The sequence below is a fragment of the Diceros bicornis genome, chromosome 9 (genome assembly GCF_020826845.1).
Source record: "Diceros bicornis minor isolate mBicDic1 chromosome 9, mDicBic1.mat.cur, whole genome shotgun sequence".
NCBI lineage: Eukaryota > Metazoa > Chordata > Mammalia > Perissodactyla > Rhinocerotidae > Diceros > Diceros bicornis.
The window spans coordinates 77,986,007-78,004,431 of NC_080748.1; the positions used below are offsets into that span (position 1 = coordinate 77,986,007).

An 18,425-nucleotide genomic window follows, 5' to 3' on the forward strand; every position below is an offset into this window, starting at 1 on the left:
ACTCTTCACTATTTTGAAATTATGGAAGCTTATTAGATTTGATGCTAGCTCGTATTATTTAATGCAAAAAGAAGCTCAGATATAACTATATACACACACATATACAACTATTGCTATATAACAAAGTTGGTTTTAATATTTTTAATAACCATATTTCAACATAATTTCCTTCGTAATCACATATTTCATTTTATGCGTTTACAAACAATGCTCTGAGAAGAGGTCCGTAAGCTTCACTAAGTTGCCAAAGGGATCTTTGGCACACACACACCAAAAAGACTAAGATTATCCTGGCATGAATAAAGACATCAAATCATTAAAGGGCCACCAGTGCAGCACGCAGCAATTGACAGCCGCCACTGTGAATGTGAAAAACTGCAGACTATGGCTCCCTAATTAAGTGGAGACCCTTAGGGAGCAACCAGGAACTTCAATTTAAAGGAAAAAAAAAAAAATGTTTTTCAGAAATCTCGGAAGCCAAGGGTAAGCAATGAGGATAGGAAGAGCCCACTTCAGCCTGGTACTTTGTTACTGGCTGCAAGGCCGACTGAATCGCCAACAACCCACTTCCTGTTGACGGGAGCGCCGGCCCGTCTCCACCCTATTCCTCCCCAGCCCGGATGAAAGGGGCGCGCTCGAGACCGGCAGGGGAACGCAAACCCTCCATCACTGAATCAAAGAACTCTCTTTCCAAAATTTATGTCCGCTATTTCGCCAGGATCCGACGACTCCTAGGGGTGCAGCGTGCGTGGGTCGGTCCCGGTCCTCGGGTCAGCTGGGGCTCCTGCAGCAGGGGACCGAAGAGTTTCGCCCACAACCTCAAGTTAGGAAACCATCGCTTGCCAGCGGGGATTCCCGTTACTCCAGGCTGGCGGCCCACAGCCCTCCCCGTCCCTCGGGGAGTGTTTTGGCCCGGGACACACGGACCCGTGGCTTGGAGGCCCGCCCTCTCCCAAAAGGCCCAAGCGCGGGTCTCTCTAAGACCCCAGGTTCGAGATCCGAACCCTTCAGCAAAGTCTCAGACTCCGCCTCTTTCTCTGCGGCCCGGGCAACACTCCGGCCCGGCTCCCGAGAGCGGCGCCCATGGCTTACGTGGCAGCGCGCGATTGGCCGCCTCGCCATGGCGGGCCGGGATTGGCCGGCGTCCGCCCCGCCCCTCGCCCCCGCCCAGGCCCGCGGCCGCTGGGGTGTCCTCGCGCCGCTCGTCCACGCGCAGCCTGGCAGTTTGCCTCTTCCCCGTCCTCCAGCCTGCGTCCATGGCCACCGCCGCGACCGAGGAGCCCTTCCCCTTCCACGGCCTGCTCCCGAAGAAAGAGACCGGGGCCGCCTCCTTCCTCTGTCGCTACCCGGAGTATGACGGGCGCGGCGTGCTCATCGCCGTCCTGGACACGGGGGTCGACCCCGGGGCTCCGGGCATGCAGGTGCGGCAGCCGCCGAGGGCCCGGGCGCGGGGCGCGGGCGGCCGGCCGGCGGGCCGGGGACACGGAGGGGCCGCAGCTTCCCAGCCCGCAGGCCGAAGCCCGCTCTGCGGCCGAGCGGGGGCCCGGCACCGGGAGGCGGCGGAGGGCAGGGCGGGCGAGGGGCTCGGCCGGGCCGGGATCCCGGCCCGGACAAAGCGGCGTGCCTGGCGCGGCTGCCGGGGCGCTGGGTCCGCCTTTCGCCCGGGAAGCCCCTTCCTGCCGAGACTCTGCCGGGCCTGGACCCTCGGGCGCCTTCCCTCCGCACCGCCTTCCCCCGCGGGTCCCTCGTGTCTCGGGCAGCGACCGGTGCCTACTATTTCCAAATGAGGATTTTTACAGTCTTGATGATTTGTGGGGAGTGGGGGTGAGGAGCAAAGAGCGAAGGGGCCAGTGACCTATTAGAGCTTCATTTTTATTGCTGTCGTTCGGGAGATTTGGTTTGGGGAAGAATTCTTTTAATCTTTAAACACGAAAGCCGGGTTTCGTGAAGATAACTCGGTCAACTTCCGGAATTGTTTCCTCTGGTAGTTTTATGCCTTCTATTTTTAAACCATCTTCTGCAGTGTACTTGTTTAGGGTCATTGAAACTCATGGCCTAGTCTTTGACATAAGAAGAACGCAATTTAGTTTGTTTTTGGCGAACTCTGCAGACTTTATTAAATTATGCTTTCTTTATTAGCCTCAAAATATAAGACAACATACTTTACGATTTTAAAAATTTATTTAGTTTTGCTTTAGGCACCTTTAAAATCATCAGGTCAAAAGGTAGTACTGAAAGGTAATTTAAAAAAAATCTCTCAGTTAAAAGTATTCTGCTTAAAGTCTTCCCAGTCTGACTTTTGTAAATTTAGCCTTAGCCTTTTACTGAAATCCAGTTTTAATAAACAAAGTTTCACCGTTGTTCAAGATCCATCTTCCAAATGTCTAACCTGGCTAATCCTACTGTATGCTGATCTCTTCCTTATATCCATCCTTCCTCTGTATATCTTACCCTCCTTTCTGTACTAAACGCTGAAGTTTCATAATTCTCTTCCTCCCCCAAGCCCCTCCCTCCTCTGGATTCCTTATTGTGTTCTCTGATGATTGAGGTAGCATTGTGGAGGTTGGGATGTAATGCAGGGGGAAAAGGGAACCAGCCTGACTGTATAGAGTCCTTCGAAATCTTGCTTCCTCCTCTTAATTCTGCAGCAGCACCCTGGAGTACAGCACACCTCATGTCGGCCCTGCCGGGTGGCTTTGGTGAATCAGAAGAGGAGCAGGTGATGAGGTCCCTCCTGGTAGCTCTAGTGGTACAGGTGTTGTGTTAATAACTCTGAAGACTTACAACAGTGACAGCTATCACCTCATTGAGGCTTTATTACAGAGTAGTAATGGTTTCTCTTCTGTTGTGCTGTATGTTTACTTTTTATAGGGACAAGTGGGAGGAGAACAGCTGGGGTAGGTGGTTCACTTTTTCTTTTGTCAGGATAATAAGAGGATCAGAAGAGTTTGGAGGAGTACTGTCTCAGTAAAAATGCTTTTGTGGAATTTCCCGTATCTGCTTATCATATTATTCCGTTACTCTCTGTAAAGTAACAGTAATTCTCATCCCAGCGTGTTGCTATGAAACTTGATTGAGATTAATTACATGTAACTTTTTAAAATGCTCTAGAAAAGTGTTAAACACTAATTTTTTGTTAAAGCAAGGATGTTTAGTAGAAGGAGTTTATGTTGGGTCTTAAATCACCAACTAGCTGAAAGATAAATATGATAAAGGTGCATTAGATATTTGCGTGTAATAACAAATGTCCGAGCAATAAAATATTGAAGTAAAATGAAAACAACTCCTATCTTCTAACTGTAATTCTGAGAGAGTGACCTAAACATGGCCAGTCAAAAGAAATTCAGTAATGGCTTGCAAACATGAGTGAATTTTTAAGGTTTTTTTCCCCCCCTTTAACAAATTTATTTTGTAGATCTATGTATATATCATTATGATAAGAAGGTGGATAGAAATAAAAGGAAGGAAAGAATGAAGAGGAGGAAGAGGAGGCCGAACTGGACATTTGGAGAGCCAGATGGGGTCTGAGTAGAGGACTAGAGGCCCAAGTAGAAACTTTCAAGAACATAGTGGGCTGTCTCATTCTTTGTTAACTGCCTTGGGCCCAGTTCTCTTTTGTGACAGCCGTGTGGGCTTGTTAAAAGTGGAGGGTGGACAGCGTGAGAGGAGTAATAATTTCGTAAATGATTAACTCTTTCCTCAGCAAATAGGCACCTGCCAGGTGCCTAATGTGTTAAAAGATGGTGTAGCCCTGCAGACTGTCACTGTTAGAGAGAGTGATCGGGACCAGCCAGAGCTGGACCAATCAGGCCCCACAGGGGCTTGGTCTGGACCTGAAAGTAAATATGTAGTAGGCACTGGGTCTCCCTGCCACCAATCTTGCTTCACTTTGATCCATCCTTCACGTTGCCAAAGTTATTTTCCTTAAAAAAAAAACAAACCTTCCATTACAGCCTTGTGTAATAGAAAACAAAACTATTTTAGCATTCCAGTTGCCTTTGCATGAAAATCCAAAAATCTGAACTTTGTATGGCGCTTCCCATCCTCATTCCACCTCCTCGTGTAGCCCTAGTTCTCATCTCACCATTTCCTCTGTCCATATCCACTCCACCCCCACCATTTACCCCGTGCTTCCACCTTGAACGTTTTACTCTTTTCCACTCACCCAAATGATTCAGGTCTTTCCCCAACATGTGCCTTTGCATGTGGGGTTTAATCTGCCAGCAAGCTGCCTGCAATCACCTGTGAACTCCTGCTTAATCCTTTAAGACCCAGCTGGATCTTGACCCCATTACCTTTTGGGATATCTACCGATTTAATTCGTCCCCCACCATATATTTATGTGTGTGTGTCAGCCGTTGTGTTAGGACCCGGGGTTTCAAAGACGAAGAAGGCCCAGTCCCTGCTAACAGAGGTATTTTTTTTCCCTCTTTGCTCTCATAGCAGTTTGTTCATATCCCCCTATAGCACTTAAAATGCTTCATTTTAGCATTTCTGTTCACATACCTTTTTCCTAATTAAGTTAAAATTCCTTGAAAGCATATATCCAAATTTATTTTGTATGAAGTGGGCTCACAACATTAAATATTTTTTGCTGCATGGAAAAAATGTATATATGTACATAATGTACATAATTTCCTCATGGAGAAAAAATGGTGTGGGGAAGGAGGTTACAAGTAGTCCCATAAAAATCTTTCTATTTTTACATTCACTAAAATATAATAGAGGTCACTAAGTAAATTATCATAGATATATAATTGGTCGTTAATAGTGGGTGCTATCAATTAATTTTAATTTTTATTCCCTTTCTCTCAGTTACCTTCCTTGATTCTCCCAAGCTGGGTTTGTGTTCTTCCATACTTTCGTAGACACTGTCCTTACTTTTAGTATTTATACACTCAAGTCATCTCTTTACTCATCTCTCTTCCCAACTGGATTGTAAGCTTTCTGAACGCAAAACCTGTCTTATTCATTCATCATTATGTTCTCAGAATGATAGTCATTTAATAGTATTTGTTTATGAAATATCTTCCTTTGCTTAAAAGAATACTTTTAGTATCTTGCCTGAAATTTCAAGTGAATACTTGTATATTCCCTTTGTTTTGTTTAGGATAATTTGCGAACTTCCCTCCTTTTGTTCTGGTCGTCTACAAGCGATGAGTGAGTGACTCCCAACCCTCACCAACTCCTCCACCATAACTGTTTCAGTAGAGACACCAAGTAGCTTAGATTCTTGACATTTGGGGAGAACTTTGGGCAGTTTCTAATTTGTCCAGCCAGCATCGCCCAGTAAACATTTCTCAGTCTCCCACCCCAGTACACAGGGCTTATTACCTTAGCTTTGCTCATAATAACTGTCACTGCCTTCAGTCCCTCCTTCCATGTGACACCTCCCCTCCTGAAAGATGAGGGGTATAGTTCTAATGATAGCAGTTCAGTGTCCTTCTTTCCTTCTCCAGGAGCTCCATTGCCACATTTTCAGCTGGTTTGCCTTTTTTAAAACCTCCCCTTCCTAACCCTAAATTCCTTCTTTTGTCTTATTTTCTCCAGTGGAGTGGTTGCCTTTACCTAATGGTGAAGTAAGATGTACATGCATAGAAAATTGCATATGTAAGAATTTTTAACGAGGGGAAGAGAGAGATCCTAGTAAGTAAAGCTCGTGGCAATAGTAGGTGGTAAATAAGCAGCTAAATCTCATTAGGCTTTCTTCCTTTGCTCACATACTGATAATGAGGCTTCTAATGAGAGTGATCTGTCTGACTTGTTAGTGATCTCTTGTGATTCTTGATCTCAAGTCACTGAAGTTGCTCATTGAATGAGATGAAGATAACTGATCTGTGTTCTTAGTGCTTTGGTGTTGCTTTCAAATTACATACTTTTTGGGAATACATTTAAAAATAGATTATTTTCTTATATTCTTAGTACATGATCTAGCTAGTTTTAACTTTATAGGAGAGTGTTAACTTCCTTTTAGTTTTCATTTTTATTTTGGTAGATTTTCTTACATTTTCCTTCATTACTTTATTTTCATTTTATTTTATTCTTGAAGTTACTTAGCCAGTCCCTTCAAAATCAGTATCTGATTTAAGTTTTACCATAATCTTATCAGGGTTTGGTATGATTTCCACAGTGATTCTTTTAAATTATGATTCTGAGCTTTCTGATTTATTACTAGTATAGACAGCCCCCAAGAAATAAACATCTACTTAAGAATTACCGTACCGGGGCTGGCCCGGTGGTGCAAGTGGTTAAGAGCGCGCGCTCCGCTGCAGTAGCCTGAGGTTCCCTGGTTCGGATCCCGGGCGCACACCGATGCACCGCTTGGCAAGCCATGCTGTGGTGGCATCCCATATGAAGTGGAGGAAGATGGGCATGGATGTTAGCCCAGGGCCAGTCTTCCTTAGCAAAAAAAAAACAGGAGGATTGGCAGATGGTAGCACAGGGCTGATCTCCTCACACACATAAGAAAAGAATTACCATACCTACAAATAACAGCTGTGCAGCTCTTGACAAAGCTGTCAGCCCCTGCTTGTTTGACGGCAACATGATGTGAGATTTGGGGTCCACCAGCCGCCCCCTTGCTTTGCCCTCTAAAGAAAATAAATGTGTGCCTGTCTTTCCTCTACACAGTGAACTTTCCTCCCCTCCTTTCGAGTTTACCTTAACTACAAAGCTTTGAGGACACTGCAGTTGGCGTTGGGGACCGGGAAGACTCGTAGAAACGGACACTAAGCTTTGTCTTAGTGTGAATTCTCCAGGTGGAAAAGGAGTCTGAAGACTTTGTGCTTTTGTCACACTGTTGGCATTTTTTGCATTCCTGTTTCTTTCTTGAGGGCAGGGGGTCATCTTTGTGTCTCCGTGCCTGATTCCTGCTGGTAACTCAGTACATATATGCTGAATGCTACAAGTTCCATCTGCAAAGCTAGGCCAGAAGGAGCTCAGAAATGATTTTTCCCACAAAAGCAATATGAAAATACAGTATTAACTGTTACCTGTAGCAGTCAGTATGCCCAAATGAAAGTTCGTGGGCTGGCCAAGAAACCATACCTCAGGAAAATCAGTCTTACTGCTGAGTAATGAGTTTCAGATCATTCAGTAATTAAATATGTGTTGAGTGCTCAACAGGCACTGCTAGGTTTTGGGTAAGTTGGTGAATGAAATAGACATAGTCCTTGCCCTTGCAGAGCTTATCTTTTAATAGTAGAAATAGATAAGGAGTCGCCTAACTGTATAATTACAAATTGAGTTCTGTGAAGGAAACAAGGTACAGTGAGAAAGAATCATCAGGTTTAGGGTGGTGACCTCTTAAAAGAGGTCATCAGGGAGGCCCTTCCGAAGGGGTGAAGTTTTAGTAGAAAACTGAAGGACAAAATTGGAATCCCTGTGGAACAACTGAGGAGACAGAGAATTCCAAGGAAAAGGACCCTGTGCAAAAAGTTGTGAGGCAGGAAAAAGTGTGGTACGTTCCAGGAATTGAAAGGAGGCCAATGTGGTTAGAGTCGGGAGTGACTGGGAGTGGCCAGATCAGATCCCGCAAAGGCTTTTTATGGCAAGTGCTGGGTGAATCCACTGCAGGGTGTTAAGCAGAGGAGTGGCATAGTACAGCTTGTTTTTCTCTTGATTTTGCTGGGGCAGAGAATGGACGCTGGGAGACCTGTACGGAAGCCTCCGCATTATGAAGGTGGGAGATGATGGTGGTGGAGAGGATCAGGATACTGGGAGTGAAAATCAAGAGAAGATGGATTTGATCTCTATTTTAGAGGTAGAATTAGGAGGACTTCCTGGCAGATTTGATAGGAGGAGTAAACTCAAGAGTCAGAGAAGGACTTGTAGGTCTCTGGCTTGAGCAACTGGGTATGTGTTGATTTCCTGAGATGGCAAAGACTGGGAAGAAACAAGTTTGAGTGTTAAGTTTGAACTTGGGACTTAACTAAGTTTGAGTACTAGTGTGGCATCCAATAATGAAATGTTACTAAACACTTTTCCCCTCAAGTTTTGTATTCGTCCAGCCCAAAGCTCACCTTCTTCAGGTCTTTTCTCAAATGTTGCCTTCTCAGTGACACCTTTCTTGACCAGCCTAGTTAAAATTGAAAGCCCTGTACCACCTGTCTTCTTTCCCTGCTTAATTTTTCCCCGTAGTAATGATCACCATCTGACATGTTATGTATTTGACCTATTTGTTTATTGACTCCGTATAATGTAAGGTGTGCAAGATCAGGGATTTTTGTGTATTGATCATTGCTAAAGCCCCAGTACCTAAAACAGAGTGTGGCCTATAGTAAATGCTCAGTAAATATTTTTTCACTGAATATATGAAACCACTTGAAGGATTCTGTGGTGTTTTCCCTGACTAAATTTTCTTGTTAGTATCTGTCAGGCTTTTGGCTTTAAACAATTCAATTCTCTTTTTAAAATGAATGCAGATTTTACAGGATATTTTATATATGTGTACATATGCTGACATACATACATGGGAGTTGACATTGCTTTCTTTAAGGATAAAAAACGAAAATATATAATTCGTATTTTAATTGTCTCTTAATTTTCAGGTTACAACTGATGGAAAACCAAAAATCATTGATATCATCGACACAACAGGAAGTGGTGATGTGAACACTGCTACAGTAGTAGAGCCAAAAGATGGTGAAATTATTGGTCTTTCAGGAAGAGTGCTCAAGGTTGGAGCTTTTATCTTTTTATTGAATTTTTTCTTTTTTTTTGTACTGTCACCTCACAGCATCTAATGTTTTTAGCTTACATTTGGTGGTATGGTGAGTGTTAGTTACCTATTGCTATATAACACATTACCCCAAAACTTCATGGTTTTAAACAACAGACCTTTATTATCTCACAGTTTCTGTGAGTCGGGAATCTGGTTGTGGCTTAGCTGGGTGCCTCTTATTCAAGATGTCTCCTCAGCTTGCTCACTGTTGGCCAAGGCTGTGGTTTCATCTGCAGGCTCAACTTGGTGGGGAAGGGGAGCCTGTGGTTGTGGGCAGGCTTGGTTTATCCGCACGTGGGCCTCTCCATGAGGCTGCTTCACAGCATGCAGCTGTCTTCTCTGGGGTGTATAGTCCAAGAGAGAGTGCCCAGATGGAGGCCGTGTTCTTTTCATAAATTAACCTTGGAAGTGACATCCCATCGCTTCTGCCGTATTCTTAGTCTTGGAAGTGACATCCCATCACTTCTGCCGTATTCTTAGTCTTGGAAGTGACATCCCATCACTTCTGCCGTATTCTTAGTCTTGGAAGTGACATCCCATCACTTCTGCCGTATTCTTAGTCTTGGAAGTGACATCCCATCACTTCTGCCATATTCTTAGTCTTGGAAGTGACATCCCATCACTTCTGCCATGTATTTTTCATTAGAAGTGAGTCGGTAAATCCAGTGCACACTTACAGGGAGGAGATTTAACAAGGGCATGAATACCAGGAGGTGTGGATCATTAGGGACCATGTTAATAGAAGTCATTGTTTTTGTTGTTTGATAGTGGGCTTAGAATTGGGATATTTTTTTCAGTATGGTTGCCAAATTCGAAAAATTTTAAGTGTTGAATGGAAAGATGGGAGAAGTCATCAGATGTTAGTTTTGCCTTCATCTTTTCCTGTCCCTTCTGGTAAGTTGAGCATGAAATATGTAAGCTTTAATATTTATGGACTTCAGTGGCTGGCTTTGTCTTATTCCACGTAATTGATAGAAAGCCTGGGGTAAGCTAACATGAAAAATGATTAGAGGGGCCCGGGCCAGTGGCGTAGTGGTTAAGTTCACGTGCTCTGCTTCAGTGGCCCAGGGTTCAAAGGTTCATATCCTGAGCACAGACGTACGCACCGATTATTAAGCCATGCTGTGAAAGGTGTCCCACATATAAAGTAGAGGAAGGTGGGCACAGATGTTAGCTCAGGGCCAATCTTCCTCCAATGCTTAGAAAATAAACATAAAGCAGTTCATGAGATATTAACCAGAGAGTTTGTTAGATGGCAAGAATTTGATTGTGATTCAGTACTCTTAGCTTTAAACCAATAAGCATTATTAGTTTGGAAGGTAAATTTGTGATTATTCAGATTTCTAAAGAGCTGTGTTTAACTCTTCTTATCTGTTACCATCTATGTGAATTATGTTTAAGCATTGTCTTTTGGCTAAGATTGTTATGGCATTATATTAGTTTTCTGTGCTGCATAACAAATTAACACAAACTTAGCAGCTTAAAACCACATACATTCTTCCGTTGATTATCTCGCTGTTTCTGTGGGTCAGGAGTCCAGGCACGACTTTTTGTGGTTATCTGCTCGGGGTCCCCTAAGACTGCAGTCAGGTATTGATTGGGACCGTGGTCTCCTCTGAGGCTCAGGATCGTCTTCCAAGTTCACGTGGTTGTTGGGAGAATTCATTCCCTGCAGCTGTAGAATTCATAACAGCTGCTTTTTCAAGGCTGGCAGGAGAATCTCTCTGACCTTGGGCATGACCCCAGTCTCGCTCGCTGTCTCTCTCTCTCTCTTTTTTTTTTTTTGTGAGGAAGATTGGCCCTGAGCTAACATCTGTGCCCATCTTCCTCTACTTTATGTGTGGGACACCTGCCACAGCATGGCTTGATAAGCAGCGCCTAGGTCTGTGCCCAGGATCCAAACCTGCCAACCCTGGGCCACCGAAGCGGAGCGTGCGAACTTAACCACTACGCCACTGGGCCAGCCCCCCAAGTCTCTGTTTAAACAGCTCACCTGATTAGGTCAGGCTCACCAGGATAATCTCCCTTTTGATTAACTCAGTCACCTGATTAGAGACCTTAAGTGCATCTGCAAAATCCCTTCACCTTTGCCATATTACTTACTATAACATCAACATAGGAATGATATTTCATTATATTCGTAGGTCCTGCCTTTACTAAGGGGAGAGGACTTTACAAGGGCGTGGATCCTGTTAGAATCTGCCTATCACAGGGCAGATAGCAGGCATTAATATCCAAGTCTTGCTTCCTTTTCCGTGTGTTATGGACTGAATGTTTGTGTGACCCCAAAATTCATAGTTTGAAGCCCTAACACCCAATGTGATGGTATTTGGAGATGGGACCTTTGAGGGAAGATTAGCATTAGATGAGGTCATGAGGGTGGGGCCCTCATGATGGGATTAGCATCCTTATAAGTGCCCTTATGCTTTCTCTCTCTCTGCCCTGTGAGGACACAGTGAGAAAGCAGTGCCTGCAAGCCCGCAAGGGAATTGCACAGAATTGGACCCTGATCTTGTACTCCCAGCCTTCAGAACTGTGAGAAAATACATTTCTGGTGTTTAAATTACCCAGTCTATAGTATTTTCTTATGGCAGTCCAAGCTGACTAAGATACCATGTGCTTTAAAAAAAAAAAAAAAGGATTATAAACCTCAGGGAAATGAGTTTCTGCACATCTGAATTACTTTAGAGTTTTTCCTGTCTTCCCCTTGAGTCAACCTTGTTATTTGAAGTATGTTTCAAAGAGAAACGTGGGGTTACTGTGAGTTACAGTGCTCTGGGAAACTAGAGAGCACTCCTCATAAGTCAGGCCGATTGAGAATAGTATGAAGTATTATCCTCAGTCATTTATTTTTAAATGGCCGTGCTAGCCCCATGATTTAGGTAAACCATGTGCACTGATATTATTATAGACATATTATCATATACAGATATAATGATCATTATCATGGATCATATACATGGCTATGGAATAAGGTCAGAAAATTGATAGGTTGCTATTTATATCTTTTCTCAACCTGGTGACATATTTCTTCAGCTCCACTATTAAGTGTTCTCAGCCCATCAATATAACGAGGGCTTTTAATTTAACTTTTAATTGTATTCAGTATGTCTGCATAGTTTAAAACACTTCTTCAAGGCTTCTAACAAGAAAATTTCATTCCCCATCCTGCCTCTCCTTTTTCACCTCCAATTCCTACGCAACCAGGGTTAAGTCTTTGATATATTAAATTATCATCCAAGTTTTAAAAAACATGCTAATACTTTATGTCTTGAATTTTTTTGTTTCTAGTTTTAGACTTTATCTGTAGAATTAACACTGGAAGAAGAGGGTTTAACTCTCAGATCCTTCATATCTGAGACATGTTCTTGCATTGTCTCTTGGGTCCTTCCTCCCACTGTTTTTGCTGTCTTGTATCTGGAACTCCTGTTAATTGGAGTGGGACCTCTTGAGTTGATCCTCCAATTTTCTTATGTTTTTTCACCTTTTCTTCATTGCTTTTGTTTGTTTTTTTCCTTCCTGAGAGATATCTAAGACTGTCTCAACATTTTCTTCTAACTCTTGTATTGAATTTTGTTAAGTTTTGCCTGTTATTTTTAATTGCAAAAGTCTGTTCGTATTCACTCAGAGTATATTTTTCTATTGTGTATACAACATTTTATCTATGAGAATGTTGTTCTCTTAAGTTTTTTTCCTGGTTATTTGTTTCTTCTCGTCCTCCTATTTTTACTCACCCTCCTTCCATTCTCCTTCCTCCCCTGTCCTTTCTCTTTTTCTTTACTTGCTGCTCCATCCTCCCTCTTCCCTTCTCCTCCCCATCTGCCTCGCCTCCTCCCTCTGCCTCGTCTTCTCCCTGCTTGTGCTCTCCTTCTTACTTGAGAGCTTTTCCTCAGGTGTCTTGTCACCCCTGGCTGTCTCTTATTTAGCAAGGCACATATAAGGTGATTGAAGCTCGTTCTGCTTGTGGAGAGTGTTGCCATGTGGGTCTCACCGCAAGGTAGTGATACTGTCATGGGCGACCCCCAGATATCAGTATACAGTATATTTTTTTCCATTGAGATACTCAGTTGTCTCAGAGAGGACCTTAGCCTGCTTGGCCTGGGGTTTGTGGGGAAGAGTGAGAGAGAAGCCTGGCTGTCAGCATTCGGGGACTCACTCCTTGAAAGGTGCCTGGGGAGATTTCTTGCACACTCTCCAGTATGTCTCATCTTCCCCTTCTGCTGTGTAAACCTCTCCAGAAAGTTGACATCCCAGCTTCTCCCTGGTCAAGTAGGGGCAGTTGCCTGGTTGATCAGCTTTGTGCAGGATATGAGATGAGCGCGGGAGTCTAATTGTTCCTCATACAAACTTTCCACCAGTCTTCTTGGTTACAGCTCCCTTCTTTATCCGTACACAGAACATACCTACACACGTGTTCAAATATGTGCAGGTGTTCAGATATTCTACAGTAGTCATTAAAAAGAATAATGTTATTAGTCACTGGGATTCTGGCTAGTTGAATCTCTCAGAGATCTTTAGTACACAATTTTCAGAAAGCAACATAGTAAAGTTTTCAGTTTTCTTTGACTTAACCATGTTTTAAAATGAATTAAATATCTATATTCTGTTTCTGCTTCTTCCACATAGCCCATAACCTGCTGACTATTAATGTCTAATTCTTCTCTCAGTTTAAGATCAAGTACTAGTTAGGTGCTTTGAACATTCCAGGAATCTCATTCTCCAAGGGTGCCATTACTAGGCCTTCTTGTGACGCTGATGGTCAGTTACTTATGTATCGTTTTGTGTTGTCTTTTCCTGGGTGTTTGTGAGATTCATGGGATTCAGCCATGATGCTGCATGTGGTGATGGTTTGTCCAGTCCCACAGCTGTGCAGTAGCCACGGCATGTCTATGCCACATTCTGTCCATTCTGCTGATGAACACTTGAGTTGTTTCCAGTTTGGGACTCGCACTAACAGTCCTTTAGAGAGCGTGCTTGTACCCATATCCCGTGCACCTGTGTCTAGATCTCTGCAGGATGTGGACCTAGGGGCAGAATTGCTGCGTCATGGAGCTGCACTTTTATTAGGTGATGCCAAACAGTTTGTCCAGATGTTTGTACTAAAATGCATTTCCACTAGCAGTGTGTCAGAGTTTTAATAGTTGCACTGCTAACACTTGGTGTTTTTAGGCTTTTTAATTTTTGCCAATATGCTGGGAATCTAGGTGTATCACATTAAGGTTTTCGTTTGTAGTTCTCTAATTACTAATCAGTAATTACTAATTACTTTTCATGTATTGTTTAGACATTTGGATTTCCTCTTTGTGAGGTGCCTGTTCAAGTTCATTTGCCCTTTTTTTTTTTACGCCGAGTCGTCTGTTGTTTTCTTACTGATTCGTAGAATTTGTTACATATTCTCTGTACCTGTCCCTTGAGTACATGTGGGGCAGGTGTCTTCTGTTCTGTGCATATATTTTCAGTTTCCAAGTGATGTCATTTGATGAATAGAAGTTCTTAAATTTGATGTAGTGTAATATCAATCTTCGTCTCTTTGGTTAGGACTTTTCATGTCTTAAAGAAATATTTTATGACCCCAAGATCATGAAGGTATTCTCCTATATTATTTTTTAAAAACTTGCACCATTTTTCTTTTGATTTTTGTTCTGGAATTCACCTGGAATTGATTTTAGGCTTAGTTTGAAATACGTGTCCTGTATCCTTTTTTCCCTCTGAAGATCCAGTTGTCCCAACACCATGTATTAAAATTCCATAATTTCCCCACTCATTTTCATTGTCTTCTTTTACTTTGCAACCTTCAAAAATGTGGTGACTTTTCTTTTTCCTTATTGTGATTTTAGTAGCATTTTGGAAGGGAGGACAGTGCTTTTTAAAATTTTTCCACCTTCAACTTGAAGTCATTCTTTACATCATCAGTATTTAGCCTTACATATTAAAAAATGGTAAGTCCAGGCACAATGAATGACTTGACCAGACTTAGCACCCTGGTTAGAGGCAGTGACAGCTAAAGGAGAGTGTACACGTAGACTGGCAGTGCGGGAGACTGGCAAGTCTGAAATACAGTCTTGAGGCAGAAAAACTCTTCACAGGATTTTACTGTATGGAACAGTAACACTCATGATGACACTTGACTCATTAAGAAAATCTTTAATTTGTTAGGCATCTTCTCTTTAAAAGGGTCAGGGAAATGAGGTGTTATTAGTAATTAAAGAGATTCTGTTTCTCATATGAAAATCAGTCTTATTACATTGTAGTTCCATGTAATTAAAATTATTTTAAAGAGATCAACTTAAGATGGTCTGAATATAAAATTTTGATTCTTTAAGAGACTAAAAATAACCTCATTTGTATAGAATACTCAAATATGTAAAATGACATATTCCCTAATTGCCTCATAAAGTTAGCTTTACTTTAACTTGGTTAAAGTTAGATAGCAAAACCATGATTATAAACAACTTTTCTTTTCTGATTTTTTTAGCTTAATTTTTGTAACTAACTAGTCTGCCTTTGCTGTGAGGAAAATACATAGTAGTGACTTGAGATGGACCCCTCAGATTTTGGTCTTATTTGTAATTAAATATAAATTATGTCTGTTGGATTATTTTTATTGTATTATGTATATATCTTAAGTAATTGTGATTAAGTATGTCTTAACACCTGTTTATTTTGCAGTTGTTTTAATTAGTTATTCCGTTTAATCCTTTGGCATTTTATAGCTTTTTGTAATCTCTTTGTACTAAGGAGTTGCCACTAGCCTAGAGTTACAAAGCCACCTGTGTAGTGGGACACCTGTGGTTAAATAGTCTTCGAATTTGCCAGCTAGTGACTACTTATGTTTTTGTTGTTGCAACACTTCGTTATTGTTATTATGTCACGGGCTGTTGCAAAAACATTACAGTTAAGAATCCCTATTATCCAAAGAAGGTTGATAAGTTTTGAATGCAAAGCACTAGTTTATATGCCAACATATTTGAAATTTCACATACCCCAGACATCTAATTGATTGAGAAGTGACTACTGATATACAGGCTTTTTATTTTTTATTTTTATTTTTATTTTCTGTGAGGAAGATCAGCCCTGAGCTAACATCTGCCAATCCTCCTCTTTTTGCTGAGGAAGACTGGCCCTGGGCTAACTTCCATGCCAATCTTACTCCGCTTTATATGGGACACCACCACAGCATGGCCTGACAGGCGGTGCGTTGGTGCGCACCCGGGATCCGAACCAGCGAACCCCCCGGCTGCCGCAGCGGAGCGCATGCACTTAACCGGAGCGCGTGCACTTAACCGCTTGCGCCACTGGGCCGGCCTATACAGGCTTTTTAAAAACGAGTAGATCTTTAAGTTCTGTGAATGATGATTTCCCTCTATTTACTTGTGAGAAAATTTCACCCAGAAGTTTCCTGCCTGGAGAATAATTTGATGAGGGCCGTGGGGATGTGTCAGTTCAAGATATTGCGGAGGGGCTGGCCCGGTGGCATAGTGGTTAAGTTCACACGCTCTGCTTCGGCAGCCCAGGGTTCGCAGATTCGAATCACCAGCACGGACCTGCACACCGCTTATCAAGCCATGTATGGTGCTGTCCCACACACAAAATAGAGGAAGATGGGCACAGATGTTAGCTCAGGGCTAATCTTCCTCAGCAAAAAGAGGAGGATTGGCAACAGATGTTAGCTCAGAGCCAATCTTCCTCACCAAAAAATAAAAATAAAGATATTGCACAAGTGAGAATTGAGTCAACCAACTCTGAGTGGTTCATAATTCAACCTCATGACTTATACATATTTAAAAGCTGGTTTTAATGATCATGGGTCCTGTGATGACCAAGAATATGAATACTCCCCATTTTCTTGATTGGCATTTCAAGTTGGTTGATGTTCAATGCATTTTATTATTCATGAGAATCATAAGGTAGGAATTATTCTCTTCCTCTTGCACATGAGGAAGTAGAAGCCTGTGGGTCCCACCTAGTTAGTGGTAGAGTTTGGATTCACAGCGAGGTTTATTTGACTTTAAATCCCATATCCTTTACACTGGGTTTTTGTTTCCATGATAGAGTAGATTCCAGTTTTCTTTTCAACTTTCCTGTTGTTTGGCAGGCAATTTAATTTCTTTTTGCTTCTTTGCTTCCTCTGCTTGTAAACTGGACATATTTCTGTTAATTAAAAGCTTTAAGTGTTATTTTTCAATACTTTGAGGTAGTTGAAAAGACTATAGAAGATGTTATATGTAATTAACATGATTTTATAGAACTTTTTTCTTAAGAACTCTAAGAGCTCTTTCTTAATATCTAAGCATTGTCTCTGTTGTATCGTAGAAAAGAGTGAAGTTCTTTTTTTTAAGAGGAAATCTTAAAGGTAGAGAGGTTCTGTAAATTGTTTCACTTTGCCCCTAGTTGATGGGCAGTAGAGTGGTGAACGGGGAGGTGAGGTGTCATTGATGGCTTGGGAACTAAAGATCTTAGTAGTTTAGCGAGGTAGCATATCTTGAAGCACTTTATAAACTATGAAGCAATGTTTAAATGAAAGGCGTTCTTACCATCTTATTTATGGATGAGAAAAGAGGATCCAGAGAGATATTAAGTGGCAACTAAGAATATTAAAAATATTACTCTAATACATGAGCCTGCTTATCTAAGTTGAGCCATTAGGATAAAAGTAAGGTATCTTTTTCCCCAGTAGTATATCATTGGAATTGGAAAGCATTTAATGAGAAAAGAATTCACTTTTTTTCTATAGATTCCTGTGAGTTGGATAAATCCCTCAGGCAGATATCATATTGGCATAAAAAATGGCTATGACTTCTATCCAAAGGCTCTCAAGGAAAGGATACAGGTAAAGTACAATCTAGTCAGTCACTTCTCTTCTTACTCAAATTTTATTCCTACTGAAGAAAAAAAATTTTATAAAATCTCACTAAATTATTTGGGGAGCTAAAGCTTTCAAATGATGACTGTTTAAAGAAAGATTTTATTCAATGGAGTGTTCTTAATATTCAATACACAGATAAGCTTAGGGAATCTGTGAATACCCTGAAATTATATTCAAATTTTTATGTATTTTGTTTTTCTGGAAGATGGGATATGCTTTCACTGGATTTTTGAAGGACTTTTTTACCTCAAAAGATTAAGGACAGTTGATTGAAAGTCTGCACTGCCTTATTTATTCCTGTTCCTATCATTTCTGTCATAATTTGTCCCATTTTTCTTACTGTTTAGCCTTCTTGATCCCAGTTAGTCATCATTCAATATTAAGGAAAGGTTTACTCAGACCTGAAGCAGCTGAAGTGTAGGAAACACAAGTCTGTCATTAGAGAATGAGAATTGTAAATTGAGTGAAAAAAGGAGCCTGCTTTAAAACAGCGCTATTCAGTAGACCTTTCAGTGATAACGGAAATGTTCAAAATGTTCAATATCTGTTCGTTATAATACCACTAGTGACAAGTAGCCGTTGAGAACTTGAAATGTGACTAGTATGACTCAGTTAGTGACATTTTAATTTTATGTAATTTTTAAAATTTAAGTTTAACAACATAGGGCTAGCTGCTACCGTATTTGACAGTGCTGCTGTAAAAGATTACCAGAGCACTGGTAGCTGATACAGATTCAGGGTTTCAACTGTAAAACAAGATGTAATCCTTGAAAGCGAGCCTGGTGGGTAAGACTGTAGGCCCTTTCATCTAATCATAATATTGTTATTTGCTTCTCT

At 41.7% G+C, this 18,425-nt stretch overlaps 1 protein-coding gene across 5 annotated transcripts in view; it reads left to right on the top strand.

The window, feature by feature from the left end:
- Positions 1–1,203: 1,203 nt before the first annotated feature.
- TPP2 (tripeptidyl peptidase 2) overlaps positions 1,204–18,425 on the top strand; it is a 72,520-nt gene continuing 55,298 nt past the window's right edge. For 2 of the 5 annotated variants that reach the window (XM_058548444.1, XM_058548445.1), the window contains exons 1-3: positions 1,205–1,421; positions 8,550–8,678; positions 17,457–17,552. In XM_058548444.1, the coding sequence (XP_058404427.1) occupies positions 1,257–1,421; positions 8,550–8,678; positions 17,457–17,552 (390 nt within the window). In that variant the 5' untranslated portion in view covers positions 1,205–1,256. Of the gene's footprint in view, positions 1,422–8,549; positions 8,679–17,456; positions 17,553–18,425 lie in introns of all 5 variants that reach the window. The other 3 variants (XM_058548446.1, XM_058548447.1, XM_058548448.1) reach the window with 2 other exon arrangements.